Source organism: Saccopteryx leptura, chromosome 4, assembly GCF_036850995.1.
Source record: "Saccopteryx leptura isolate mSacLep1 chromosome 4, mSacLep1_pri_phased_curated, whole genome shotgun sequence".
Classification (NCBI taxonomy): Eukaryota; Metazoa; Chordata; class Mammalia; order Chiroptera; family Emballonuridae; genus Saccopteryx; species Saccopteryx leptura.
The window spans coordinates 50,113,903-50,136,400 of NC_089506.1; the positions used below are offsets into that span (position 1 = coordinate 50,113,903).

Below are 22,498 nucleotides of genomic sequence, written 5' to 3' on the forward strand. Positions count from 1 at the left end.
TGCCATCCCATGTTAAACATGCTCTGAGAATTCAAAGAAAGTAGAGTTGGCATTTTTTAGGGGAAATTTTAAAAAGTGTTTACAGAAAAAGGGATCAACTGAGTTGGACACCTAAAGGTTTGATATTATTGAGGCAGATTAAGATGAAGATGATAGAACTTGCTAGACTAGCTGAACCCATAGCTGGAAACTTTTCTTCTTATCAATATGTGCTTATCTCCAACTTGAAGACATGGTCCAATACCATCTACATTTCCACAATGTATCATCTCAGAATTTTTCTACTAGAATATCTTTCTAGGATGACTATGACTATATGTGTATATTAGATGAATTCATTTACCCATGAGTTCTTGACACTGGCTTCTTAAGAAGTCTGAAGCTATTCCTACATGGCGTAGTCTAGCTTGAGAGATGTTAGGGGTCTTTGTTTCCTAGGACTACCGTAACAAAATACCACAGACTGGCTTCACCAACAGAAATTTATTTATTGTCTCACAGTTCAGGAGGCTGGAAGTCTAAGATCAATATTTCAGAAGGGTCATTCTTCTAATTAGGGCTCTGGGAAGAATCTCTTCCAGGCCTCCCTCCCTCTTGTAGTACCCTGGCTTGTGGCAGCATCATATCAGTCTGCCCATGGCCTTCCCTCTGTGTGCCTATCTGGGTCCAAACAGCCCCTTTATGTAGAGATACTAGTTTTATTGGAGTAGGGCCACCATAATGACCTCCTTACCGGGATTGTCTACAAAGATTTTACTTCAAAATAAGTCACAGGCTGAGGTCCTGGGGATCAGGACTTCAACATCTTTGGGATGGGGGATGGGGGACATAATTCAACCTGTAACAGTATTACAAGAAGGAAACAACCCAATTGCCATCTCAAGCCTTCATAGCTACTCCTTCCACTCAAAGAGGTAGCAATTGGTGCTTTCACTTTCTCTGATGTTTTTTTAATTCTTAATAGTATCAAGTATGCACCTTTTTAACCTCTGTTGCTCAGGTAACAATTTAGCTTTTTTTCATACAGTTATGCAAAAGCTCAGCATTCTACCCCTTGTATATGTCTGTTTTCTTCCATAATTGTTTAACTACTGCTATATCCCCCCAAAAGGCTCATATATGCCTCCTCCTCTTTAATTCTGGGTAAGGAAATGGAAATAGAGAAGACCTCAAAAATTGAGAGAACCTCAAAAACTTGTTTTAGGCTGGACACTGTATTAAGTTGCTTTTGGTAAGTTGTCATTTAGTCTGTATGAGTCATTATTACACCAAAGATTATGCTTTTTCTTATGGAGGAGTTGAGAACAGACCAAGACCTATGTATCAACACCATGTCCAGAGCTTCTGTCTGCAGCAATCTTATACTTGAAATAGGCTTCAGTTAATCAGATGCTTAAAGATTAAAATATTAGTTAGCAAAAAAAAAATGTAAACTCAATCTGTTGGGCACCTTTACTATTCCTGTCTGGATTGAGGAAAACTGGCATTGTGGTGAGAATACAGGTCAACTTTCCTCTCGTCAACTATAAAGAACATCTATAATACAGACACATACTTGAGATATGCTGGAGAATTGGGGCCTATCAAAATCTCAGGCCCTTTCTTAATTGGGGAATAAAGTCTGATTCAGGCAATTCACTGGTATTTTAAATTTTTAAAAATTTTTCAATTGATTTGAGAGTGAGGGAATGGAGGGAGAGAGGAAGAAAGAGAGAAAGAAAGAAGCATCAACTCGTTCCACTTAGTTGTTCCAATTAGCTGTACACTCACCAGCTGCTTCTTTTTTTTTTTTTTTTTTTTAGTTTTTTTTTTTTATTTTATTTATTCATTTTTAGAGAGGAGAGAGAGAGAAGAGAGAGAGACAGAGAGAGAGAGAAGGGGGAGGAGCTGGAAGCATCAACTCCCATATGTGCCTTGACCAGGCAAGCCCAGGGTTTCAAACCGGCGACCTCAGCATTTCCAGGTCGATGCTTTATCCACTGCGCCACCACAGGTCAGGCACCAGCTGCTTCTTATATGTGCCCTGACCAGAGGTCAAACCCATGACCTCAGCACATTGGCTTTATCCACTGAACTATCCAGCCAGGGTGTGTTTTAAATTTTTGAATTCTGATATTAGATAATAAAAAATCCTAATATAGGTTAAAAAAAAACAACCGCAGAGGTTGCCGGTTCGATCCCTGGTAAGGGCACATACAGGAATAGGTCGATGTTCCTGTCCCCACCCCCCCCACCCTCTGCCTCTCTCAAAATAAATAAATAAATAAATAAACTTAAAAATCTCCCAATATAGGGATTGTGTTCGAGTTTCTTCCAGAAATGCTTTTCTTCCCCTCAGTTATTTTCACAGTATGTCTTTCCTGAGAGGGTTCATGGGAGAATTGCACTGTAAAAGTGCTTTTACTTCTGTCAGACTGTCACTGCAGACACAAGTAATTGTAACTGTGTTTCTGGGCCATGGCCACAGAATAAATTCTGTCACATATAAATAAGTAAAAGTTTCAACAGATTAGTTATAATTTTTTTCAGGAGATTAAGAAAATAAGAACTTTCTCTTGTCATTGCATCTGGAAAACTGAAGCTGGTTCTGTCTTTATAAGAGTAACACATTCATCCGCTATGTGAAAGCACGTATTTCTTTGTCCTCCCTTTACATAGTGATAGCACTTGTGCCTAAATATCTGTACTACATGTCCTCGAGCTGCCCCGAGTCCTGGGCCGTAGTAGTTGACATCGTTGTTTGTATGTGAGAACACAAATAGAACATTACTCAGAAGCTCCTGCTATTGTTAGGCTCAAAAACACTTTGCAAACTGGGAAGTAGGTAGGTAGGTAAACCCATTCTGTGAGTAATTCCAGTATATGCAAAACAAGGTCATAGCTGAAGTAAGAGCACATCTTCTAGGTCACAGGTAGCTCCGACAATGCCCTGCTAATACATGTTCTTTTGCCCCACCCAGTTGTATTTATCGTTGGCAGTAGCATGTACAAGAAGTTCGAGCCCCAGGGTAACATCATGGCTAAGGTAGCCAAGTGCATTGGGGTAAGTATCTCAGTAGCTCTCTCTCAGTGGCATTTAGTCACCCCAGAACCCTCGAGCTCCTTCAAATGGAAATTCAATAAAGTTTGACTTCTATTTTATTAGTGTTCTTTACTATGGGGGTGGGCAAAAGAGGATTAAATTACCAGCCATCATTACCTAAAAGGTAAATCACGTATAAGGATATGAAAGAATAACAATAATAAGAAGAAAGCAAATAATACAAATAAATAATACAATAATGAATAAATAATAATAGAAGAATAAACTATTTTGCATACGCACAAGGGTAAATCTACTTTTGCCCACCCCTATATTTTGATAAATTGATGTTTCTTATAAAACTTACCACATGCAAAAGGACACAAACCAAACTCAAAAAGGGAGAAATTATTCTTGAACTTATAAAATAAGATCGATGGTTAAAGAAAATCAAAGCAAAGTGACTCCTCACCCGTCTAAACGGTAAACAACGCCTGGTGTTGGTCAGGGAGCAGGGAAACAGACGTGAGGCGAGATGCGGCTGGTGCTGCGCAGAGGAGTCCGAAGTCTGGAGGTCGGTTAACCCCGGTTTCAGCAACCTAGTCTAAAAAAATAGCTCAAAAATGAACATGAACTCACTTCAGAAATTATCAGTGTAATAATTACAATGGTAAAAACAATGCAGAGCTGACTGGGTAGCTCAGTTGGTTGCCCCCATATGTCAAGGTTCTGGGTTCAATCCCTGATCAGGGCACAGGAAAGAATCAACCAATGGGCCCTGGCCGGTTGGCTCAGCGGTAGAGCGTCGGCCTGGCGTGCGGGGGACCCGGGTTCGATTCCCAGCCAGGGCACATAGGAGAAGCGCCCATTTGCTTCTCCACCCCCCCCCCCTTCCTCTCTGTCTCTCTCTTCCCCTCCCGCAGCCGAGGCTCCATTGGAGCAAGGATGGCCTGGGCTCTGGGGATGGCTCCTTGGCCTCTGCCCCAGGCGCTAGAGTGGCTCTGGTCGCAACAGAGCGACGCCCCAGAGGGGCAGAGCATCGCCCCCTGGTGGGCAGAGCGTTGCCCCTGGTGGGCGTGCCGGGTGGATCCCCGTCGGGCGCATGCGGAAGTCTGTCTGACTGTCTCCCTGTTTCCAGCTTCCGAAAAAAAAAAAAAAAATACAAAAAAAAAAAATCAACCAATGAGTGTATGAATAAGTAGGACAACAAATCATTGTTTCTCTCCCTCCGTCTCTCTCTCAAATCAATCAATAAAAAACAAACAAACAAACGTTTAGCCTGACCTGCAGTGACACAGTGGATAAAGCGTCAACCCGGAACGCTGAGGTCACCGGTTCGAAATCCTGGGCTTCCCTGGTCAAGGCACATATGGGAGTTGATGTTTCCTGCTCCTTCCCCCTTCTCTCTCTCTCTCCTCTCTAAAATGAATAAATAAATAAAAATTTATAGCAGCAAAACTTTAAGTCCTCCAAGTTGCTGAAAATGGAAGAACAATGCCTAACTTACAGCACATCTATGTCCAATTATGCAGCCACCAGAAGTCTTTTCTTCAGAGACTATTTGGTATTAGGAACATGTAGAATATGTTTTCTACTATATACATCTATATCGTATATGTATATACAGGCACGTATAAAGTCAGGAAATAAATGTTAAATGTAGAAATATTTAAATAATGAAGTCAAAATAACTTGATTCCTCTATTTACTCCCCATTTTTAGTGAATATATACATTGTATAAATATATATAATCAGAAGGAAATGTGGCATTTATTTATTAAAAACAATAACATGTGTGAACAATATTTTGGATGTAAAAGTAGCCTGAAGATAATGTTAGGTCATTTGCTTTCCCTTTGCCTGGCTTCCTTGCACTAAATTATATGTGTGCTCTTTACTTCGAGAAACCAACGTGTCCTCTCAGGGCCAGAAACACGATCTTCCCTTTCCACTATTCCTTTTTCATTCTGTACTTTAACATTAACTAGATCAATTCCCATCACAAAATGTTTTCCAAACGAGAAGGGGATCATACCAATGATCTCTCAAAGTCCTTCCTTGCCAAGTAATTGACAACTTGGTTCAAACTCCAAAAGAACAACTTCAAGCTATTTAGAGTCCTGAGAATTGTAGCACCCAGAGCCCAAAACCAGCCCATAGCTTTGAGTTACTGCCTTTCAGTCAAGTGCATGTCCCTAGCCAGCAGCACTGGAGCCCTCTTTCTGCTACTTAGTTACAAATATACTTGGCTTTTTCTAAAAGCCTCTTACTAACAAGAAGCCCCTAATTTTATGATAGGCGAGTCCATATATTTTTCTAATCTGTGTTACCATATTTTAAAATATGTTTAACTATAACCTTTATTTTTTTATAAATCCATTTATATAAAGTGGATTTTCACTGTCCTTTGTATGGCAATAATCCAATTATAAACCTTCACTATCTAACATGTGGCTATTGAACATTGGAATGTGACAGGTTTAACTGGAGAACAGAATATTAGATTGGATTTCACTTAAATGAATTTAAATTATATATAATCTCTTTTACATTTATTTCTATGTGATAGGTTTTTTAAAATCTCAAATCCAATGCTTAATTCAGTTTTTGGGAAACTTGAACATATGTTTGGAACAACTTCGGTATGTAAATCTAGTGTTTTCAAGCATAAATTTTATGCGATATAGATACAAATCAAATAGTACTGATAAAAATTTAGCCTTCAAATTAAAATGTGCTATAAGGGTAAAGTATACCCTGGATTTCAAAGACTTGATATAAAAATTAATGTAAACCTGACCTGTGGTGGCGCAGTGGATAAAGCATCGACCTGGAAATGCTGAGGTCGCCGGTTCGAAACCCGGGGCTTGCCTGGTCAAGGCACATATGGGAGTTGATGCTTCCTGCTCCTCCCCCCTTCTCTCTCTCTCCTCTCTCTCCTTCTCTGTCTCTCTCTCTCTCCCTCTCTCTATACTCTCTAAAAATGAATAAATAAAATTAAAAAATAATAAAATAAATGAAAAAAAAAGATTTTTTTTAAATTAATATAAAACATTTTATGGATTTTTGAAATATTGATTATATATTAAGGTCATGTTTTGGGTTTGGGTTTGTTGAGTTAAAGAAAATGTACTTTAGCCTGACCTGTGGTGGCACAGTGGATAAAGCGTCGACCTGGAAATGCTGAGGTCGCCGGTTCGAAACCCTGGGCTTGCCTGGTCAAGGCACATATGGGAGTTGATGCTTCCAGGTCCTCCCCCCCTTCTCTCTCTCTGTCTCTCCCCCCCTCTCTCTGTCTCTCCCCCCCCCTCTCTCTGTCTCTCCCTCTCCTCTCTAAAATGAATAAATAAAAAATTTAAAAAAAAAAAAGAAAATGTACTTTAAATTAATTTTACCTGCTTTCTCTTGGCTTTTTTTTATTTTTTTTATAAAGATTTTACTTATTCATTATAGAGAGGGGAGAGAGAGAGAGAGAAGGGGGAGGAGCAGAAAGCATCAACTCCCATATGTGCCTTGACCAGGCAAGCCCAGGGTTTTGAACCAGCAACCTCAGCGTTTCCAGGTTGATACTTTATCCACTGCGCCACCACAGGTCAGGCTCTCTTGGCTTTTTAATTTGGCTACCAGAAAACATAAATGTCACACATTGTATTTTATTTACTGATTGATTGATTTGAGAGACAGTGAAACATTGATTTGTTATTCCACTTATTTATGCATTCATTGGTCAATTTTTATATGTGCCCTGACTGGGGATCAAACCCGCAACCTTGGCATATTGGGATGATGTGCTAACCAACTGAGCTAACTGGCAAGGGCCTCACACGTTATATTTCTATGGACTGCTAATCTCTGGACAGCAGACTGGTAACAGTGTGACTTTGTTTACCCAACTCACACACTCATAGTTAGTAAGAGATTAGAAATAGATGCATGCCATGCCTTTGAGCATTGTCCTATATATAGGATATACAATATTTTATTTTGCTTTTCTCATGTTTCCATTAAAAGTTTAATCAAAATGTGTTTCCCTGATAAAGTAATCGGTCCTGTTCTGAAATGTGCTTTTTCTTCCTTCAGTTTGCCATCAAAAATAGGTTCAGGCACCGGAGTAAGGAATTTCCCAAACGGGAGCACTGGCTAGACTGGGCCAAAGAGAAGTACGATGTAAGTGATCATTATGGCTCCAGTGTGGTCCCAGTGACCTACCTCTAGAAAGTGAACTCACAGTTGCATTCATGTTGTTAAGGCTTCATGGATGAGATTACCAGCTGTATTTTCGGGACTCATTATCATGTTAAGTAAGACTCTAGGAGTGTGATTTTTTATAGTGAGAAAAAATTGATAAACAATTGATATAATTTATCTGGAAACAGTATTACCTTGTCATAGATTTTCATTTGGTACAACCTTCCAGTTATATATAATTATGATAACATAACTTTAATTTGGGTTTTTTTTTGTCTGTTTTTAATTTTTTATTGAATTTATTGGGGTGACATTGGTTAATAAAATTCTACATGTCTCAGGTGTGCAATTCTATAATACATCATCAATATATTGCATTGTGTTCACCACCCCAAGTCAAGTCTTCCTCTATCCCTATCTATCCCTCTCTGCCCTCCTCCTTCACATAACTTATTCTGAATATAGAAGAGTTAAGTGGTGGCAGCTGAATTTACATTTAGTGGCATTTTAAATATCAATCTGAGTAATTTACCTCCTAAACAGACATTTTCACTCATATATTTTAAATAGCTTAAGTTGTTTTCGTTTTCTAAAGAAGCCTGGGGTGTGGTGCTTTGAAACTGTTAATCACCATCCAGCTTGTCTCCAGATGCAAATAAGTCTACACTGAAACTAACATTGCTGATAACTGTGACACAAGTCATGTCTGATTGGTCGTTCCTCCACTCCAACTACAGGAGCGGCTTATCTCCCAAATTAAGATGGTTACGAGAGTGATGTTCCTGTACATCCCACTCCCGATGTTCTGGGCCCTGTTTGATCAGCAGGTAATGCGAAGCTGGGTTTTGCACATGTGTATATATAGCAAGCGTTCTTTGGATGCCTCCACGTACCAAGCCATAGCTAGTATGTAACTCAAAAAATGTTGTCTTCCAGTTTCTCTTTTAGTCATGTATTTGACCAGTTAATCACACTGAGTCACTTTTTAAAAAATCAGCTCTCCATGGTCCTATCCACATCTCTGTTGAAAACAGTGAAGAAATGACATGTGATCAAGTAAAAAAGCCTTGGGAAAGATTTGATCGAAGTGTCCAAGACTCTTTCAAATCAAAACTGAGTGTTAGGTACAGCCGAAAAGAAGTTGCGTGGGATCAAAACTGATCAAAAAGAATATTTATTTGAGCTGTGGGAGGTTGTATCTTAAGGATGACAACTTCCCCAAGCAAAGGTAGGGGAGAAGATATGTAGGGGAATGGCTGGCACGGGTTGCTGGGGTCTGGTTTGTCTTCTCCGCGAATTTGGTGGACGCTCTCACAGCAGTTCCTTTGTGCCCTCGGGGATGGAAGGTTCCTTCTAGCCTGAGGTTAGAATTTACAGAAGCTATCATGAGTCGTGTGTAGTTAGTTATTCTTACAATCTGACTAAAGCTGGCTTGGGACTAGGCTATTGTGATTTTATTAGTGTCAGTTATGTTTGTAATCTTAACTGAAACTGGCAGCTGCTGGGAACAACTTTCAGCTTAGGCCTAACACTGAGCATAAAGAAAAATTGGAAAAAGAAAAACAAAACTAAACAAAAACTGAGAATAGAATTTTTCTATTGCTGCATCATAGTAAATGGATATGTTACCTTTTATGAGATCCACAGAACATTTAGGGACTTGATATCATCCCATCTAAAATGGAATGCTTGGACCTGACCAGGTGGTGGCACAGTGGATAGAACATTGACCTGGGATACTTAGGACCCAAGTTTGAAACCCCAAGGTTGCTGGCTTGAGCATGGGCTTATCTGGCTATAGCACAGGCTCATTAGCTTGAGCTTGGGGTCACTGGCTTGAGCATGGGATCATAAACATGACCCCAAGGTTGCTGGCTTGAGCAAGGGATCACTGGCTTGGCTGGATTCCCACCCACCCACCACACCCCAGGTCAAGGCACATAAAAAAAGCAATCAATGGACAACTAAAGTGCCGCAACTGTGAGTTGATAGTTGATACTTATTAACTCTCCGTTCCTGTCTGCCTGTATCTGTCTCTCTGTCTAGCTCTCTCTCTTTTGCACGCACGCACAAAAATAAATAAACAAATAAATAAACAAACAAATAAATAAGAATGCTTGGTTTAGAAGTACCATTCAGGGATGCAAAATGACTCCCCCAAAGTCATTCTTCTAAGAGCAGGAAACTAGAGCCCCATCATTGCCTGTTGCCCTGCTCTTTCTCTCACAGCTGTAAGGTCCGTGCTTAGAAATTCTTCAACATAGGGTTAGATAACTCAATGTGTGAGGTCAAAGTAATAAGACACCATTTCTTTTAGAAACGAGTTTTTAAAAAAACTTACAAATGTGTGTAATTTTATTGTGCAGGAAGGATTATTATAAGGGTAAACCATCTCATGGAAAAAATTTTGAGTGTACACTTTAATCGCCTTATTTATAAGTATGGAATTTAAAACAACATTTTAAAGACCAGGGAGGCAGTTTTGCATGTTGAATACAAACCTGTTATTGGATTGATTTGAGCTTGCACCAGAAATGCACTCATCTCCTTTCAGCTGTGTGACTTGTAGTAATCCCTTAGCCCTTCTGGAAGGATAATCCCACGGCAAGACTGTGGAGAGCAAACTAGAGAACCTGTATAAAATAATCAGGGATGGGCATATAGTAAGAATACGAACCGTGGCTTATTTCCTGACTCTCTGTGATACCCTCCTGGTGAAGTTGATAGATGATGTTGAAGCATTTACACCTTTAGTTCTCCATGGAAATAGTCGGATGGACTTGTACAGTCCTGAATTATCTTTTCTTATAAAACAGACTGAATGTAGTCAGGCTGTTCAGGTTTAAATTCGTCACTCCTTTCATGGAATTACATTTTAGGACAGCCTAGGCTGTCAAAAGTGGTTCTTAGTAGTAACAGAATTCTTGAATATATGTTGCCAATGAATATAGAATATCCTTGGGGTATAGAGCTGCGTTCACCTTGCAGGTAATGTCTTACTTGCCAGCAAGCCACAGAAATGCATTTTGTCTTTCCTAAGGAAAGCTGTGTCTCAGAGTAGTAGTTTGTGAGGGGCAGGGGCACTAGATGTCATGTTAACTTGTAGAGCAGAAATGCAAGCTATTTCTTCGTACCCAGGATAACAATGGAGCTGGGAGACAAATTTGATGTTGAAAAAAATTTAAACCTCATAGCATTTCAGACCTCATTTCTGGTTTAGAAAAAACTCAACATTGACTTGTAAAATGTTTAAAACCCACGCTCTCAAATGATGCAGTAAACTTATTCGTTTTTAAGGGCTCAAGGTGGACACTACAAGCAACAACGATGAGTGGGAAAATTGTAAGTTTGAAACATCAAGATATTTTACCTCCCCTGGTCACTAGTCCTTGTTTTAGTCCCTTTGCCCCCTTTCTCCTTCCCTTTCATGACATTCTCAACCCCCAAGTTGGTCGTCTATGGGAACTTAACAATTAGACTTTTCAACCTGGTTTTTTTTTTTTTAGGGACTTATTGAAATTCAGCCGGATCAGATGCAGGTAAGAGAAAATATTTAAGTTGCTTTCAGAGATCAAAACCCCTTTGAGACAGTGGTAACAGTTCATCTCCACTTCATCTGCAGACCGTGAACGCCATCTTGATTGTCATCCTGGTCCCCATCGTAGATGCTGTAGTGTATCCTCTGATTGCAAAATGTGGCTTCAATTTCACGTAGGTGACTGGCAAGTTGGGGGTGGGTGAAGCTCCTTCAGTCCTGGGCTGTATTCCCTCAGCTTTCAGGACTCCGTGGAAAGAATGTCCGTCGCCCCTCTTATAACACCACCTATATGATGGGGCTTTTAAAGACATTTATTTGCATTAGATGTCCGTATGATGATGTTTCTGAAAACTTGCCCTTAAAATAAAAGTACTATTAATAGCAGCCTGAAAAGGCCTCTAATGAAGGCTGTCTTATATATGTTTAAAGTTGTTGGTCAGAACAGGCTTCCCCAGGATGCGCCCCTATGGCCTGTAGAGTATTTTGAGCCAAAGGCAATCTAGACCCTTCGGTTCAGGAGAACTTCCGTCCCTCCCTGCACTGCTTAGAAGAATCTAAATTGGGGGCCTTGAACTGAAAGCAATCCAGACCCTGTGGGCTCACAAAAAAACTTTTACCTCTCCCTCAAAGAACTTAAATTTGGGGGCTTGCCCATAATGAGTCATAATCAGAAATAATTTGTTATGACTTATCTAAGTAACAGGGTAAACATCTAAATTACTGAAAACTGATTTTATTGTCATCTTGTGAACTGCCCTCCTCCCCTCCCCAAAGCGTCTCACCTCCTTCCTTGGTTCAGGATGCCATCTTCCTTTTCTGTCCCTGAACCTCTCATATACGTGGGGTTCCCATATATATGGATGTGATTAAATTTGGTTACTTTCTCTTGTTCATCTATCTCATGTAGATTTAATTATTAGACCAGCAGAAAGAACCCAGAAAAATCAAGAAAAAATATTTTTTTTTAATTAAGTGAGAAGCAGGGAGACAGACAGACAGGCTCCTGCATGTGCCCTGATGGGGATCCACCTGGCAAACCCTCTACTGGGCGATGCTCTGCCCATCTGGGGCTGCTGCTCTGTTGCTCAGCAAATGAGCTATTTTAGAGGCTGAGGTTAGGCCATGGAGCCATCCTCAGCGCCCCAGCCAATTTGCTCAACCTGCTCTAACTATTTGAGCCATAGCTGCAGGAGGAGAACAGAGACAGATGGAGAAAAGGGGAAGAGGAAAGGGTGGAGAAACAGATTGCCACTTCTCCTGTGTGCCCTGACTGGGAATTAAACCCAGGACTTCCACATGCTGGGCCAATGCTCTACTGCTGAGCCAAATGGCCAAGGCCTAGTTGAAGGAAAATTTATTCCTCATCCATACTATAGGTGCTAGAATAGTTAATCATAATCTAAAATATTGCCCAAATTATAATTTCTAGAAATTAAATGTAAAAATGCAAATGAGAAGCTATATTACATTTTCTGACCCTAATTTTGGTCATGAACAATGAAGAGATGCTTTCATTCTCATATGTTTTGGGAGTGGAGTTAGTTTTGTTTGGGGGGATGGTGGAAAGGAGTTCTTTTGGGGGCCTATCATTACCTTGTTTGTATGCGGCTGGTTGAGAATTACTCTCTTGCTTCCCCCATCAGCTCCTTGAAGAAGATGACAGTCGGAATGTTCCTGGCTTCCATGGCGTTTGTAGTGGCTGCCGTTGTGCAGGTGGAAATTGATGTGAGTTGCCCCCTGATTCTCCATGGCCTTTCTTGGCTCAGGTAGGGTGTAGAGAAGTCTTCTTTCTCCAGGACTGAAAGGATTAGGGGAGACCAGAATCTTTGGTAATAACTAAGTTCTGGGCTACAGACGATGTACCACAGAAGCAAAAGTCCCTTTCTGACAGCATGGGCTGTGGGGTCGTATTTCTGCAAAAGATGCAGCCAAAAATAGGGACAAATGGGTGCATTTAATTAGGAGAAACATTAGACGGCAGTTACAGAAGGATCTTCCATTTCAGTTTTTATTATATAATGAGAGAGAAGTTTATGGAACTCGTTTTTTTTATGAATTCACAAAGTACTTCAAAACTATATAAATTGCCTTTTTGATGGGAGCCTTACATTTTGTATTCTAACTTTTCTGATAACAGTTAGTTCCCAAGCTGACTTACATGTCTATTAGCCCTCCAATGGGGCTAAACTCGACTCCTAATGCCCTTAGTCTGACAGGTTCTAGAAACCAAATGTTACATAGTATGTAACATAAAAGGTTAAAGGTCTCGCTCGCTCACTCTGTCTCTCACTCTCTCTCCCTCACTCCTTCCTTTTTTAATTTCTGTTTTTAATTAAAAAATATTTATTGATTTTAGTGAGAGTCAAGGAGAGAGAGAGACAGAAACATTGATCTGCTCCTGCATGTGCCCTGACCAGGGATCAAACCAGCAACCTCTGTGCTTTGGGACGATGCACTAACCAACTGAGCTATACAGCCAGAACCATTTTTAATTTTTTCTTTTTCTTTTCTGAAGCTGGAAACGGGGAGAGACAGTCAGACAGACTCCCGTATGCGCCCAACCGGGATCCACCCGGCACGCCCACCAGGGGCGACGCTCTGCCCACCAGGGGGCGATGCTCTGCCCCTCCGGGGCGTCGCTCTGCCACGACCAGAGCCACTCTAGCGCCTAGGGCAGAGGCCAAGGAACCATTCCCAGCGCCCGGGCCATCTTTGCTCCAATGGAGCCTTGGCTGCGGGAGGGGAAGAGAGAGACAGAGAGGAAGGTGGGGGGGGGGGTGGAGAAGCAAATGGGCGCTTCTCCTATGTGCCCTGGCCGGGAATCGAACCCGGGTCCCCCGCACGCCAGGCCGACGCTCTACCGCTGAGCCAACTGGCTAGGGCCCAGCCAGAACTATTTTTAATTTGTAATTGTGATTAAAATATACATCACAAAATTTACCACCTGGATTATTTCTGAGGGTACAGTTCAGTACACAGGGCTGTGTACTCAATCTTCAGAATGCTTTTCCTCTTCCCAAACTGAAACCCTATCTCCATTCACAACAACTCCCTAGTCCTCTTCCCCAACCCCAACCTCTGGGAACCACCATTCTACTTTCTGTCTCTGAATCTGAATATTCTGGATACTGTGGTAAGTAGAATCACACAGTATTTGTCTTTTTGTGAGTGGCTTATTTCATTTAACACATCCTCCAGGTTCATTCCTGGGGAGCATGTGTCAGAATTTCCTTCTTTTTTGAGACTGAATAGTATTTGGTTGTATGGATATGCACATTTTTGTTTATACATTCATCTGTTGATGGACACTCGGCTTGTCCCACCTCTTGGTTATTATGAATAATGCTGCTATGATCATGGGTGTATTCACTTTCCTTGAACATAACTAGCTTTGTGGGAAATGAATTGTGGAGCTAAAATAGAAGATTGCTTTAGAGACACAGGGATTTGAGAGCGGGCATGTAGGGAAAAGGCAGAGAGCGGGCATGTAGGGAAAAGGCAGAAACCCTGAGCAAAGGTGTGGAGGCAGGAGAGCATAACACACCTGTGAGAGGATGTTTGGAGCGCTGTGTCCAGGGCTGAGGTCTGGGCTTCGAGGGTTACAGGGGCGCCATCCCTGGAGAGGAGATCTCAGATGCCACAAGATAGGTCTTCATTTAATTGTTACTCTGACCACCCTCACCCCCTGATATTAGCTTCATAACCTGGCATCACCTGACATACAGGTAGGTAGATAGGTCCAAGAGTTAGACAGTTAGGAGCAATAATAGCCTTTTTCTGCCTGACCAGTGGATGGCGTAGTGGATAGAGCATCGGACGGGGACACAGAGGACCCAGGTACGAATTCCTGAGGTCGCCAGCTTGAGTGCAGGGTCATTGGCTTGATCAGGGGATCATAGACATGACCCCATGGTTGCTGTCTTGAGCAAGAAGTCACTCTCTGCTGGAGCCCCCCAGTCAAAGCACATATGAGAAAATAATCAATGTACAACTAAGGAGCTGCAAGGAAGAATCGATGCTTCTCATCTCTCTCCCTTCTTGCCTGTCTGTCCCTCTCTCTGTGTGTCTCTGTCACTAAAAAAAAAAAAAAAAATAGTAGCCTCTTTCTGATTATTTCCATGCTCTCTACAAACATTATTTTCTATGGGTTCCATTAAATGAGCTATTGGAGGCTTTGTGGGGGCATTTGATGTGCCTCGACCAGCACAGCTTCCCAAGGCTGCGGCAAACTGACTCTAGTGCCATATTCCATACAAACTGAAGACCTTACTGCCAATTATCTTCTCTTTTGCTCAGAAAACTCTTCCAGCCTTCCCCGAAGGAAATGAAGTCCAAATTCAAGTGTTGAATATAGGAAATAATAGCATGACTATATATTTTCCTGGAAACAATGTGACACTAGACAAAGTGTCTCAAGTAAGTAGAAGGAACTTCAATTTTCTTTTTCATTATCTGACCTGAGTTATAATAGGATTTGCAGAAGCTGGTCTTCTTGGTCCTTGTGTAGGATTCCAAGACAAGCCCCGAAGTGAAATGTCTTAGTATCTTGATTTCCTTTTGGCTTCGCTCTAGTCTAGTGCACTGCAAACCTTTACATGCATCTGAATCACCTGGTGGCTTGTTAAAGTGCAGACAGATTCTTGATCAGTAGGTCTGAAACCTGCATTTTAAACAACCTTTTAGGTGATGTTGCTGGTGCTGGTGCTGGTGCTGGTGCTGGTCGTGGACCCACACTGTAATAGCAAGATCGGTGTCAGTGGTCCTCCACCGGGGGCAATACTATATAATGGGAGAGAAGTCTATGGAACTTGTTCTTTTGCAATATGAACTCTTAAAGGACCTGGTTAAAAGAAGTTCAGCACTTACAAAAATGTGTAAATTGTGGGGGTTTTTTGTTTGTTTGTTTTTTGTGTGTGTGTGTTTTTCTGAAGCTGGAAACGGGGAGAGACAGTCAGACAGACTCCCGCATGCGCCCAACCGGGATCCACCCGGCACGCCCACCAGGGGCGATGCTCTGCCCACCAGGGGGCGATGCTCTGCCCCTCCGGGGGGTCGCTCTGCCGCGACCAGAGCCACTCTAGCGCCTGGGGCAGAGGCCAAGGAGCCATCATCCCCAGCGCCCGGGCCATCTTTGCTCCAATGGAGCCTTGGCTGCGGGAGGGGAAGAGAGAGACAGAGAAGAAGGAGGGGGGGGTGGAGAAGCAAATGGGCACTTCTCCTATGTGCCCTGGTCGGGAATCGAACCCGGGTCCCCTGCACGCCAGGCCGACGCTCTACCGCTGAGCCAACCGGCCAGGGCCTAAATTGTGTTTTTAATGAGCTTCTTCCCTTTTGTATTCTAACTTTTCTAACAATAGTTTCCAAGCTGACTCCCATGTCTGTTCAATCCACAATGGAGCGACACTAGAATCATAATGCTTTTAGTCTGAGATCAGGTCCTAGAAACCAGATGTTAAGGGACATTCGACAATCTCTGGATACATTTTTTGTTGTCACAATTGGGAGTGTGCTATTGGCATCTCCTGTGTAGAAGCCAGGAATGCCAAAACAACCCCTTCAACAAACAATTATCTGGCTCCATATGTCAATAGTGCCGAAGTTGGAAAACCCTAATGTGGACAGTCATTGGTCTGGATTAAAGGTTCTCAGTCTTGAGTCCATATTGAAATCACTTGGAGACCTTTGAAAATTCTGGTACCTGGATCCCAGCCCCACAGGTTTTGACTGAACTTTGACTGAACTGGTCTCATTCTTAGTCAGACATGGTTGAGAACCACTACCTTAGATATTGCCAAGCTAATAGTGTTGAAGAAAAAAGGAAGTTTGACTCCTGATGTTTGGGGCAGCCCAGGATTGATTATCTTTAGGGCTGATGCTCTTCTTTGCTCAATGATAAAAATTATTTCCATAGCATTTATCCTCATAAAACAAAATAAAAATGCTGGATGAAAAGTATAATTTCTTTGGTAATACTAGACAACTTCTTTATAGGGCATGGGCTAAGACAAACCAATGCCAGCTCCCCCAAAGGCATTTTTTGATGTTTATGAACATGTACTGGGAATATCGGATAATATGTCATGACAGTGTTCAGTCACACAATGCAGAGCAAGAATCTATGGTGTTAACTATCACTCCTTTTCCCCCTTACAGACTGACAAATTTATGACTTTTGATGTGGACAAGCTGACAAGTATAAACATTTCTTCTCCTGAATCACCATTCACTCAAGTGATTCATAATTTTACGCAGGGTCATCGCCATACCCTCCTAGTGTGGGACCCCAATAATTACCGAGTGGTAAGTAGCTGGACACCTGCAGCTAACCCTTTACTCTATGTGGTATTGGAGACATGGTAGTGTGACTTTGTTTTACCTCTATGTTGTATTACAATAGATAACCCTCAATTTCTTCCTTCTTCAAGGACATAAGTCATTTGACTTCAATAAAAGTTTGGTGGATAGCAAGGGTTAATATTAAATTTTTTTAAAAGAACTTTTGAGCATGGTGTGTGTGTGTGTGTGTGTGTGTGTGTGTAAACACAAACAAACAGAGTACATATGTGTATTCTCCATGACATTTTTTTTTTGTAAGAGAAAGACACAGGAAAGGAGAGAGATGAGAAGCATCAACTCGTAGTTGTATCACTTTAGTTGTTCATTGATTGCTTCTCATACGTGCCTTTTAAGGGGAGGGGAAGCTCCCGCCAAGCCAGTGACCTTGGGCTCAAGTCAGCAACCTTGAGCTTCAAGCCAATGACCTTTGGGCTCAAGCCAGTGACCATGGGATCCTGTCAATGATCCCATGCTCAGGCAACCCTGTGCTCAAGCTGGATAAGCCTGTGCTCAAGCTAGTGACCTTGGAATTTTGAACCTGGGACCTCAGCGTCCAAGGTTGATACTCTATCCATTGCACCACCACCAGTCAGGCTCTCTGTGACTTTTTGAGACAAAATTTAAAATACAGGGGTGAGAAAAAGTAGGTTTACAGTTATAATGCAAATATTAATGTTTATTATATAGATTTTGCATATTCTTTTTTTTAAACATATTTGGAGATTATTTTATAATTACTGTTATAAATGGAACATTTATATCCATTATGACTTCTGATGTGGTTGATTTCTACATATGAAGGATATTTATTTATGTATATTAATTTATATCTCACAGCTTACTTTCTTATAATTTTTAGCTCATCTCTTCGGTTTTCTAAATACGCAGACTAATCTCAAATAATTTTTTAACATTTAAAAATTTTTTTGGCCTGACCTGGGGTGGCACAGTGGATAAAGCATCGACCTGGAAATGCTGAGGTCGCCGGTTCAAAACCCTGGGCTTGCCTGTCAAGGCACATATGGGAGTTGATGCTTCCTGCTCCTCCCCCCTTCTCTCTCTCTCTCTCTCTCCTTTCTAAAATGAATAAAATAAATAAATTAAAAAAAAATTTTTTTTAAATTTATTTTATTGATTTGAGAGAGAAGAAGAGAGAGAATGAGGTGAGAGAGAGAAAGAGAGATTGATTTGTAGTTCCACTTATTTATGCATTCCTTGTTGATTCTTGTATTGAACCCAGAACCTTGTCTTATTGGGATGATGCTCTAACCAACTGAACTACTTGGCCAGGGCCTCAAATAATAATTCTATATAACATTCTTTACTATCTGCATTACTAATTTATTTTACTGTCTTAAGTGCAAAAACCAGTACATGTTATTTAGAATTGTGTTGCTTAATTTCAAAAATTTGAGGATTTTTTCAGTTATACAGGGTGGGACAAAAGTGGGTTTACAGTTGTTTGTAAGGAAAATAGTACAATATTTAATAAATAATAATACAAGAATAAATTCTGTTTTATTTACTCACAACTGTAAACCTACTTTTGCCCACCCTGTATCTATTTAATTGTATGTATTTAATTGTATTCATTGATACATTTTCTCCTGAATAATTGGAAAACTGGAGCAGTTTCTGTAAAAAAAAAAATATAGTGAATACATCATGTAAAAGCAATAAAAATACATATAAATATTTTAAACAAAATATAAGCATCTAGATATGCCACTCAGCATATAAAGAAGCTCTGAAGGTATAGTTGAACTAAATGAATGAGTTGTGGATACACTGTAAGGTGAATTTAAATGAGTTTCTATAAAACTGCAATATAGGATTAAGTCTTCTGGGTCAGGTGTTTAATTAGAGAGCTATTGAATGACTTGTTCTAAATTCTCGGGAAACAGTGTTCTTTGGAAGCACTAGAAAGCAAGCATCAGCAATTGTAGAGGCTCATGTTACCTTCAGGGAAAACCAGGGCTGTAGGATGGAGCCCTGCAAATGTAATCATGGTGCCCTTAGCTCCCAGGATAAATGTCATCCTCATTCTCCTTCTCAGAGGCTAAAATGGTAACCTAAATGTATTCTAATAGACAAAATTTAAAACATTTTTTTCCTCAGGTGAAGGATGGCCTTAATCAGAAGCCAGAAAAAGGAGAAAATGGAATAAGGTATGTGTATTTCTTTAAAAATTAAATTATATGCACTTTCTATGGAGGTAATGCATGCCCATAGTAAAGTCCAACTGTACCAATTATGTAAAATAAAAGTATTGATTTATCCCAAGAAGGTAAGGCTGGTTCTATATTTTAAAAAATTAATCATTATGATTATCTTAATAAACTAAAGAGAAAAGTCAATATTATCATATCAATTGATGCAGAAAAAGCATTTGATAAAATTCAGTATCCATTTATGAGAAAAACTCTCAGCAAACTAGTGATTGAAGGGAACTTCCTTACTTACAAAAAGGACATCTAGCCTGACCAGGTGGTGATGCAGTGGATAGAGTGTCAGACTGGGATGCAGAGGACCCAGGTTCGAAACCCTGAGGTCACTGGCTTGAGCCTGGGCTCATCTGGCTTGAGCGCAGGGTTACCAGCTGGTGCTCAGGGTTGCTGGCTTGACACCTTAGGTTGCTGGCTTGAGCCCAAGGTCACTGGCTTGAGCAAGGGGTCACTCACTCTGCTGCAGCCCCTTGGTCAAAGCACATGTGAGAAAGCAATCAATAAACAAGGCACATGTATGAAAACAATCAGTAAACAAGAGAGATGGTTCTCATCTCTCTCCTTTCTTGCCTATCTATTCCTTTATGTTCCTCTCTCTGTCTCTGTCTCTCTTGCTAAAAAAAAAAAGAGGGGGGGGACATTTAAAAAACAATCCTCAAGCTACCATTCTACTTAATGGTAAAATGCTCTCCCCATAAGATCAGAAACAAGGTAATATCTATTCTCTTTACTCATATTCAACACCCTTCCAGAGGCTAATGCAATAAGACAAGAAAAAGAAGTAAAAGTATCTAGATTGAAAAGGAAGAAATAAAACTCTCAATTAATGGATGGTATAATTTTCTATATAGAACATCGCAAGGACTCTACAAAAAGCTCATGGAATCAATGAGTGAGTTTAGAAAGCATTTAAGATACAAGGCCAACCACAAAACAAACATATTTCTATTTACCAGCAATGACTGATTAGAAACTGAAACTTTAAATAGCATTTATAGTATCTCCAAAAGAGATGAATACTACTTATAGTCTAATGTAATATAAGAAGGATTTGAGAGCTGAAGCTACAAAAGGATTTTGAAAGAAATCCATGAAGAGCTAAATAACTAGAGAGATATGCTGGGTTCATGGATTAGAAGACTTAATATTGTAAAGATATCAGTTCTCCCCAAACTGATCTGTGAGTTTAGTGCAATTCTTATTAAAATCATAGCATTATATTTTTGTTTATGTTTTCCATTTTTATTATTATAAGTGAAAAAGTAGTATATATTTAAAGTGTACAATATCATGATTTAATGTGTGAAGTATCCACCACAATTGAGTTAACACATCCATCTCCTCACAGTTTACCTTTTGTGTGTGTGTGTAATAAGAATGCTTAAGGTCTAACCTCTTAGCAAATTTCAAGTATACAATACTGTATTATTATCTATAGTCACCATGTTGTACATTAGATCCTCAGAACTTATTCATCTTAGAACTAAAAATTTATACCCTGTAATCAAAATCTCCTCATTTCCCACCCCTTAGTCCCTGGCAACCACCGTTCCATTCTCTATTTTATTAGAGTTCAGCTTCTTTTTTTAGGTTCCACATATAAATGATACCCTATAGTATTTGTCTTTGTCTGGCTTATTTCACTTAGCATAATGCCTCCTGGGTTCATCCATAATGTCACAATGGCAGGATTTCCTTTTTATGGCTGATTAATATCCCATTGTACACATAATAAAAATTTTCATATGTATGAAAATATTGACAAATTAGATTTCATCCAAATGAAAAACATTTGTTCTAAAAATCTCACTGTTAAGAGAATGAAAGTATAAGCTACATATTGGTTGAATATATTTACAAATTACATATAGCTGACAAAGAATTTGCATCCAGAATATATAAATTACTCTCAAAACTCAATAATAAGAAAAAAGCCCATGAAAAGGTTCTCAACATCATTAGTCATTAGAGCTGACTATGCTTTTACTAATGAAAATCAAAACCACAATGAGATACCACTTCACACTCACTAGGCTCTAATTTTAATAAATAGACTATAACAAGTGTTGGTAAAGACATAGATAAATCAGATTTTTGTAAACTGCTGGTGGAAATGTAAAATTATGTAGCCACTTGGAAAAACTGATCCTCAAATTGTTAAACATAGAGTTACTATACGATATAGCAATTTCACTCCTAGGCATATACCCAAAGAAATGAAAACATATGTTCACCCCAAAATTTGTAGGTAAATGTTCATAGCAACATTACTCACAATAGTCAAAATGAAGAAACAACTAAAATGCCCATCAACTGATAAACAAACTGATCTATCCATACAATGTAATATTATTCAGACATAAAAAGTAATGAAGTACTGATATATGCTATATAACATGAATATACCTTAAAAACATTATGCTAAGCACAGGGTTGCCAGCTTGAGCATGGGATCATCAACATGATCCCATGGTTGCTGCCTTGAGCCCAAAGGTCACTGGCTTGAGCTATGGGTCACTGGCTTGAGCTATGGGTCACTGGCTTGGCTGGAGCCTCTGGTCAAGGCACTTATGAGAAGCAGTCAATGAACAACTAAGGTGCCACAAACTATAAGTTGATGCTTCTCATCTCTCTCCTTTCCTGTCTGTCTGTCCATGTCTGTCCCTCTCTCTCTCCTTCTCACTCTCTCATGTGCACATGCGCACTAAAAATAGATAGATTGATAGATAGACAATTTTTAAAATGCTAAGTGAAAGAAGCCAATCAAAAATCCCCCATACTATATGATTCCATTTACAAGAAATGGCAGACAAAACAGAGAGCAGGTTAGTGGTTGCCAGGGACTGGGGGAGGGGCTTTGGAGAGTCACTGCTAATGAATATTGAGTTTCTCTCTGGAGTGATAAGAATTAGATTGTTATGATAGTGGCACAACCCTGTGGACATACTAAAGCCACTACATTATACACTTTATATGAGTGAAATTTTGTGGTATGTAAATTTATCTCACAAAGCCATTGAAAAAAAAGAGAAAGAACCAATTTCTCGGCACCTTTATTCTTTTTTTTTTTTGTAATTTTTCTGAAGTGAGGAGTGGGGAGGCAGAGAGACAAGACTCCCACCATGCACCCGACAGGGATCCATCCAACATGCCCACTAGGGGGCAATGCTCTGCCCACCTGAGTACCT

General features: G+C 40.2%; 1 protein-coding gene across 1 annotated transcript in view; it reads left to right on the plus strand.

Annotated features, from left to right (window-relative positions):
* Positions 1-22,498, plus strand: part of SLC15A1 (solute carrier family 15 member 1) — a 55,231-nt gene that overhangs the window by 25,903 nt on the left and 6,830 nt on the right. The window contains exons 9-18 of the mRNA XM_066380652.1: positions 2,961-3,043; positions 7,104-7,190; positions 7,949-8,038; positions 10,509-10,553; positions 10,718-10,750; positions 10,834-10,922; positions 12,393-12,474; positions 15,046-15,165; positions 16,903-17,049; positions 19,204-19,253. Coding sequence (XP_066236749.1) covers positions 2,961-3,043; positions 7,104-7,190; positions 7,949-8,038; positions 10,509-10,553; positions 10,718-10,750; positions 10,834-10,922; positions 12,393-12,474; positions 15,046-15,165; positions 16,903-17,049; positions 19,204-19,253 — 826 coding nt within the window. The remainder of the gene's footprint in view (positions 1-2,960; positions 3,044-7,103; positions 7,191-7,948; positions 8,039-10,508; positions 10,554-10,717; positions 10,751-10,833; positions 10,923-12,392; positions 12,475-15,045; positions 15,166-16,902; positions 17,050-19,203; positions 19,254-22,498) is intronic.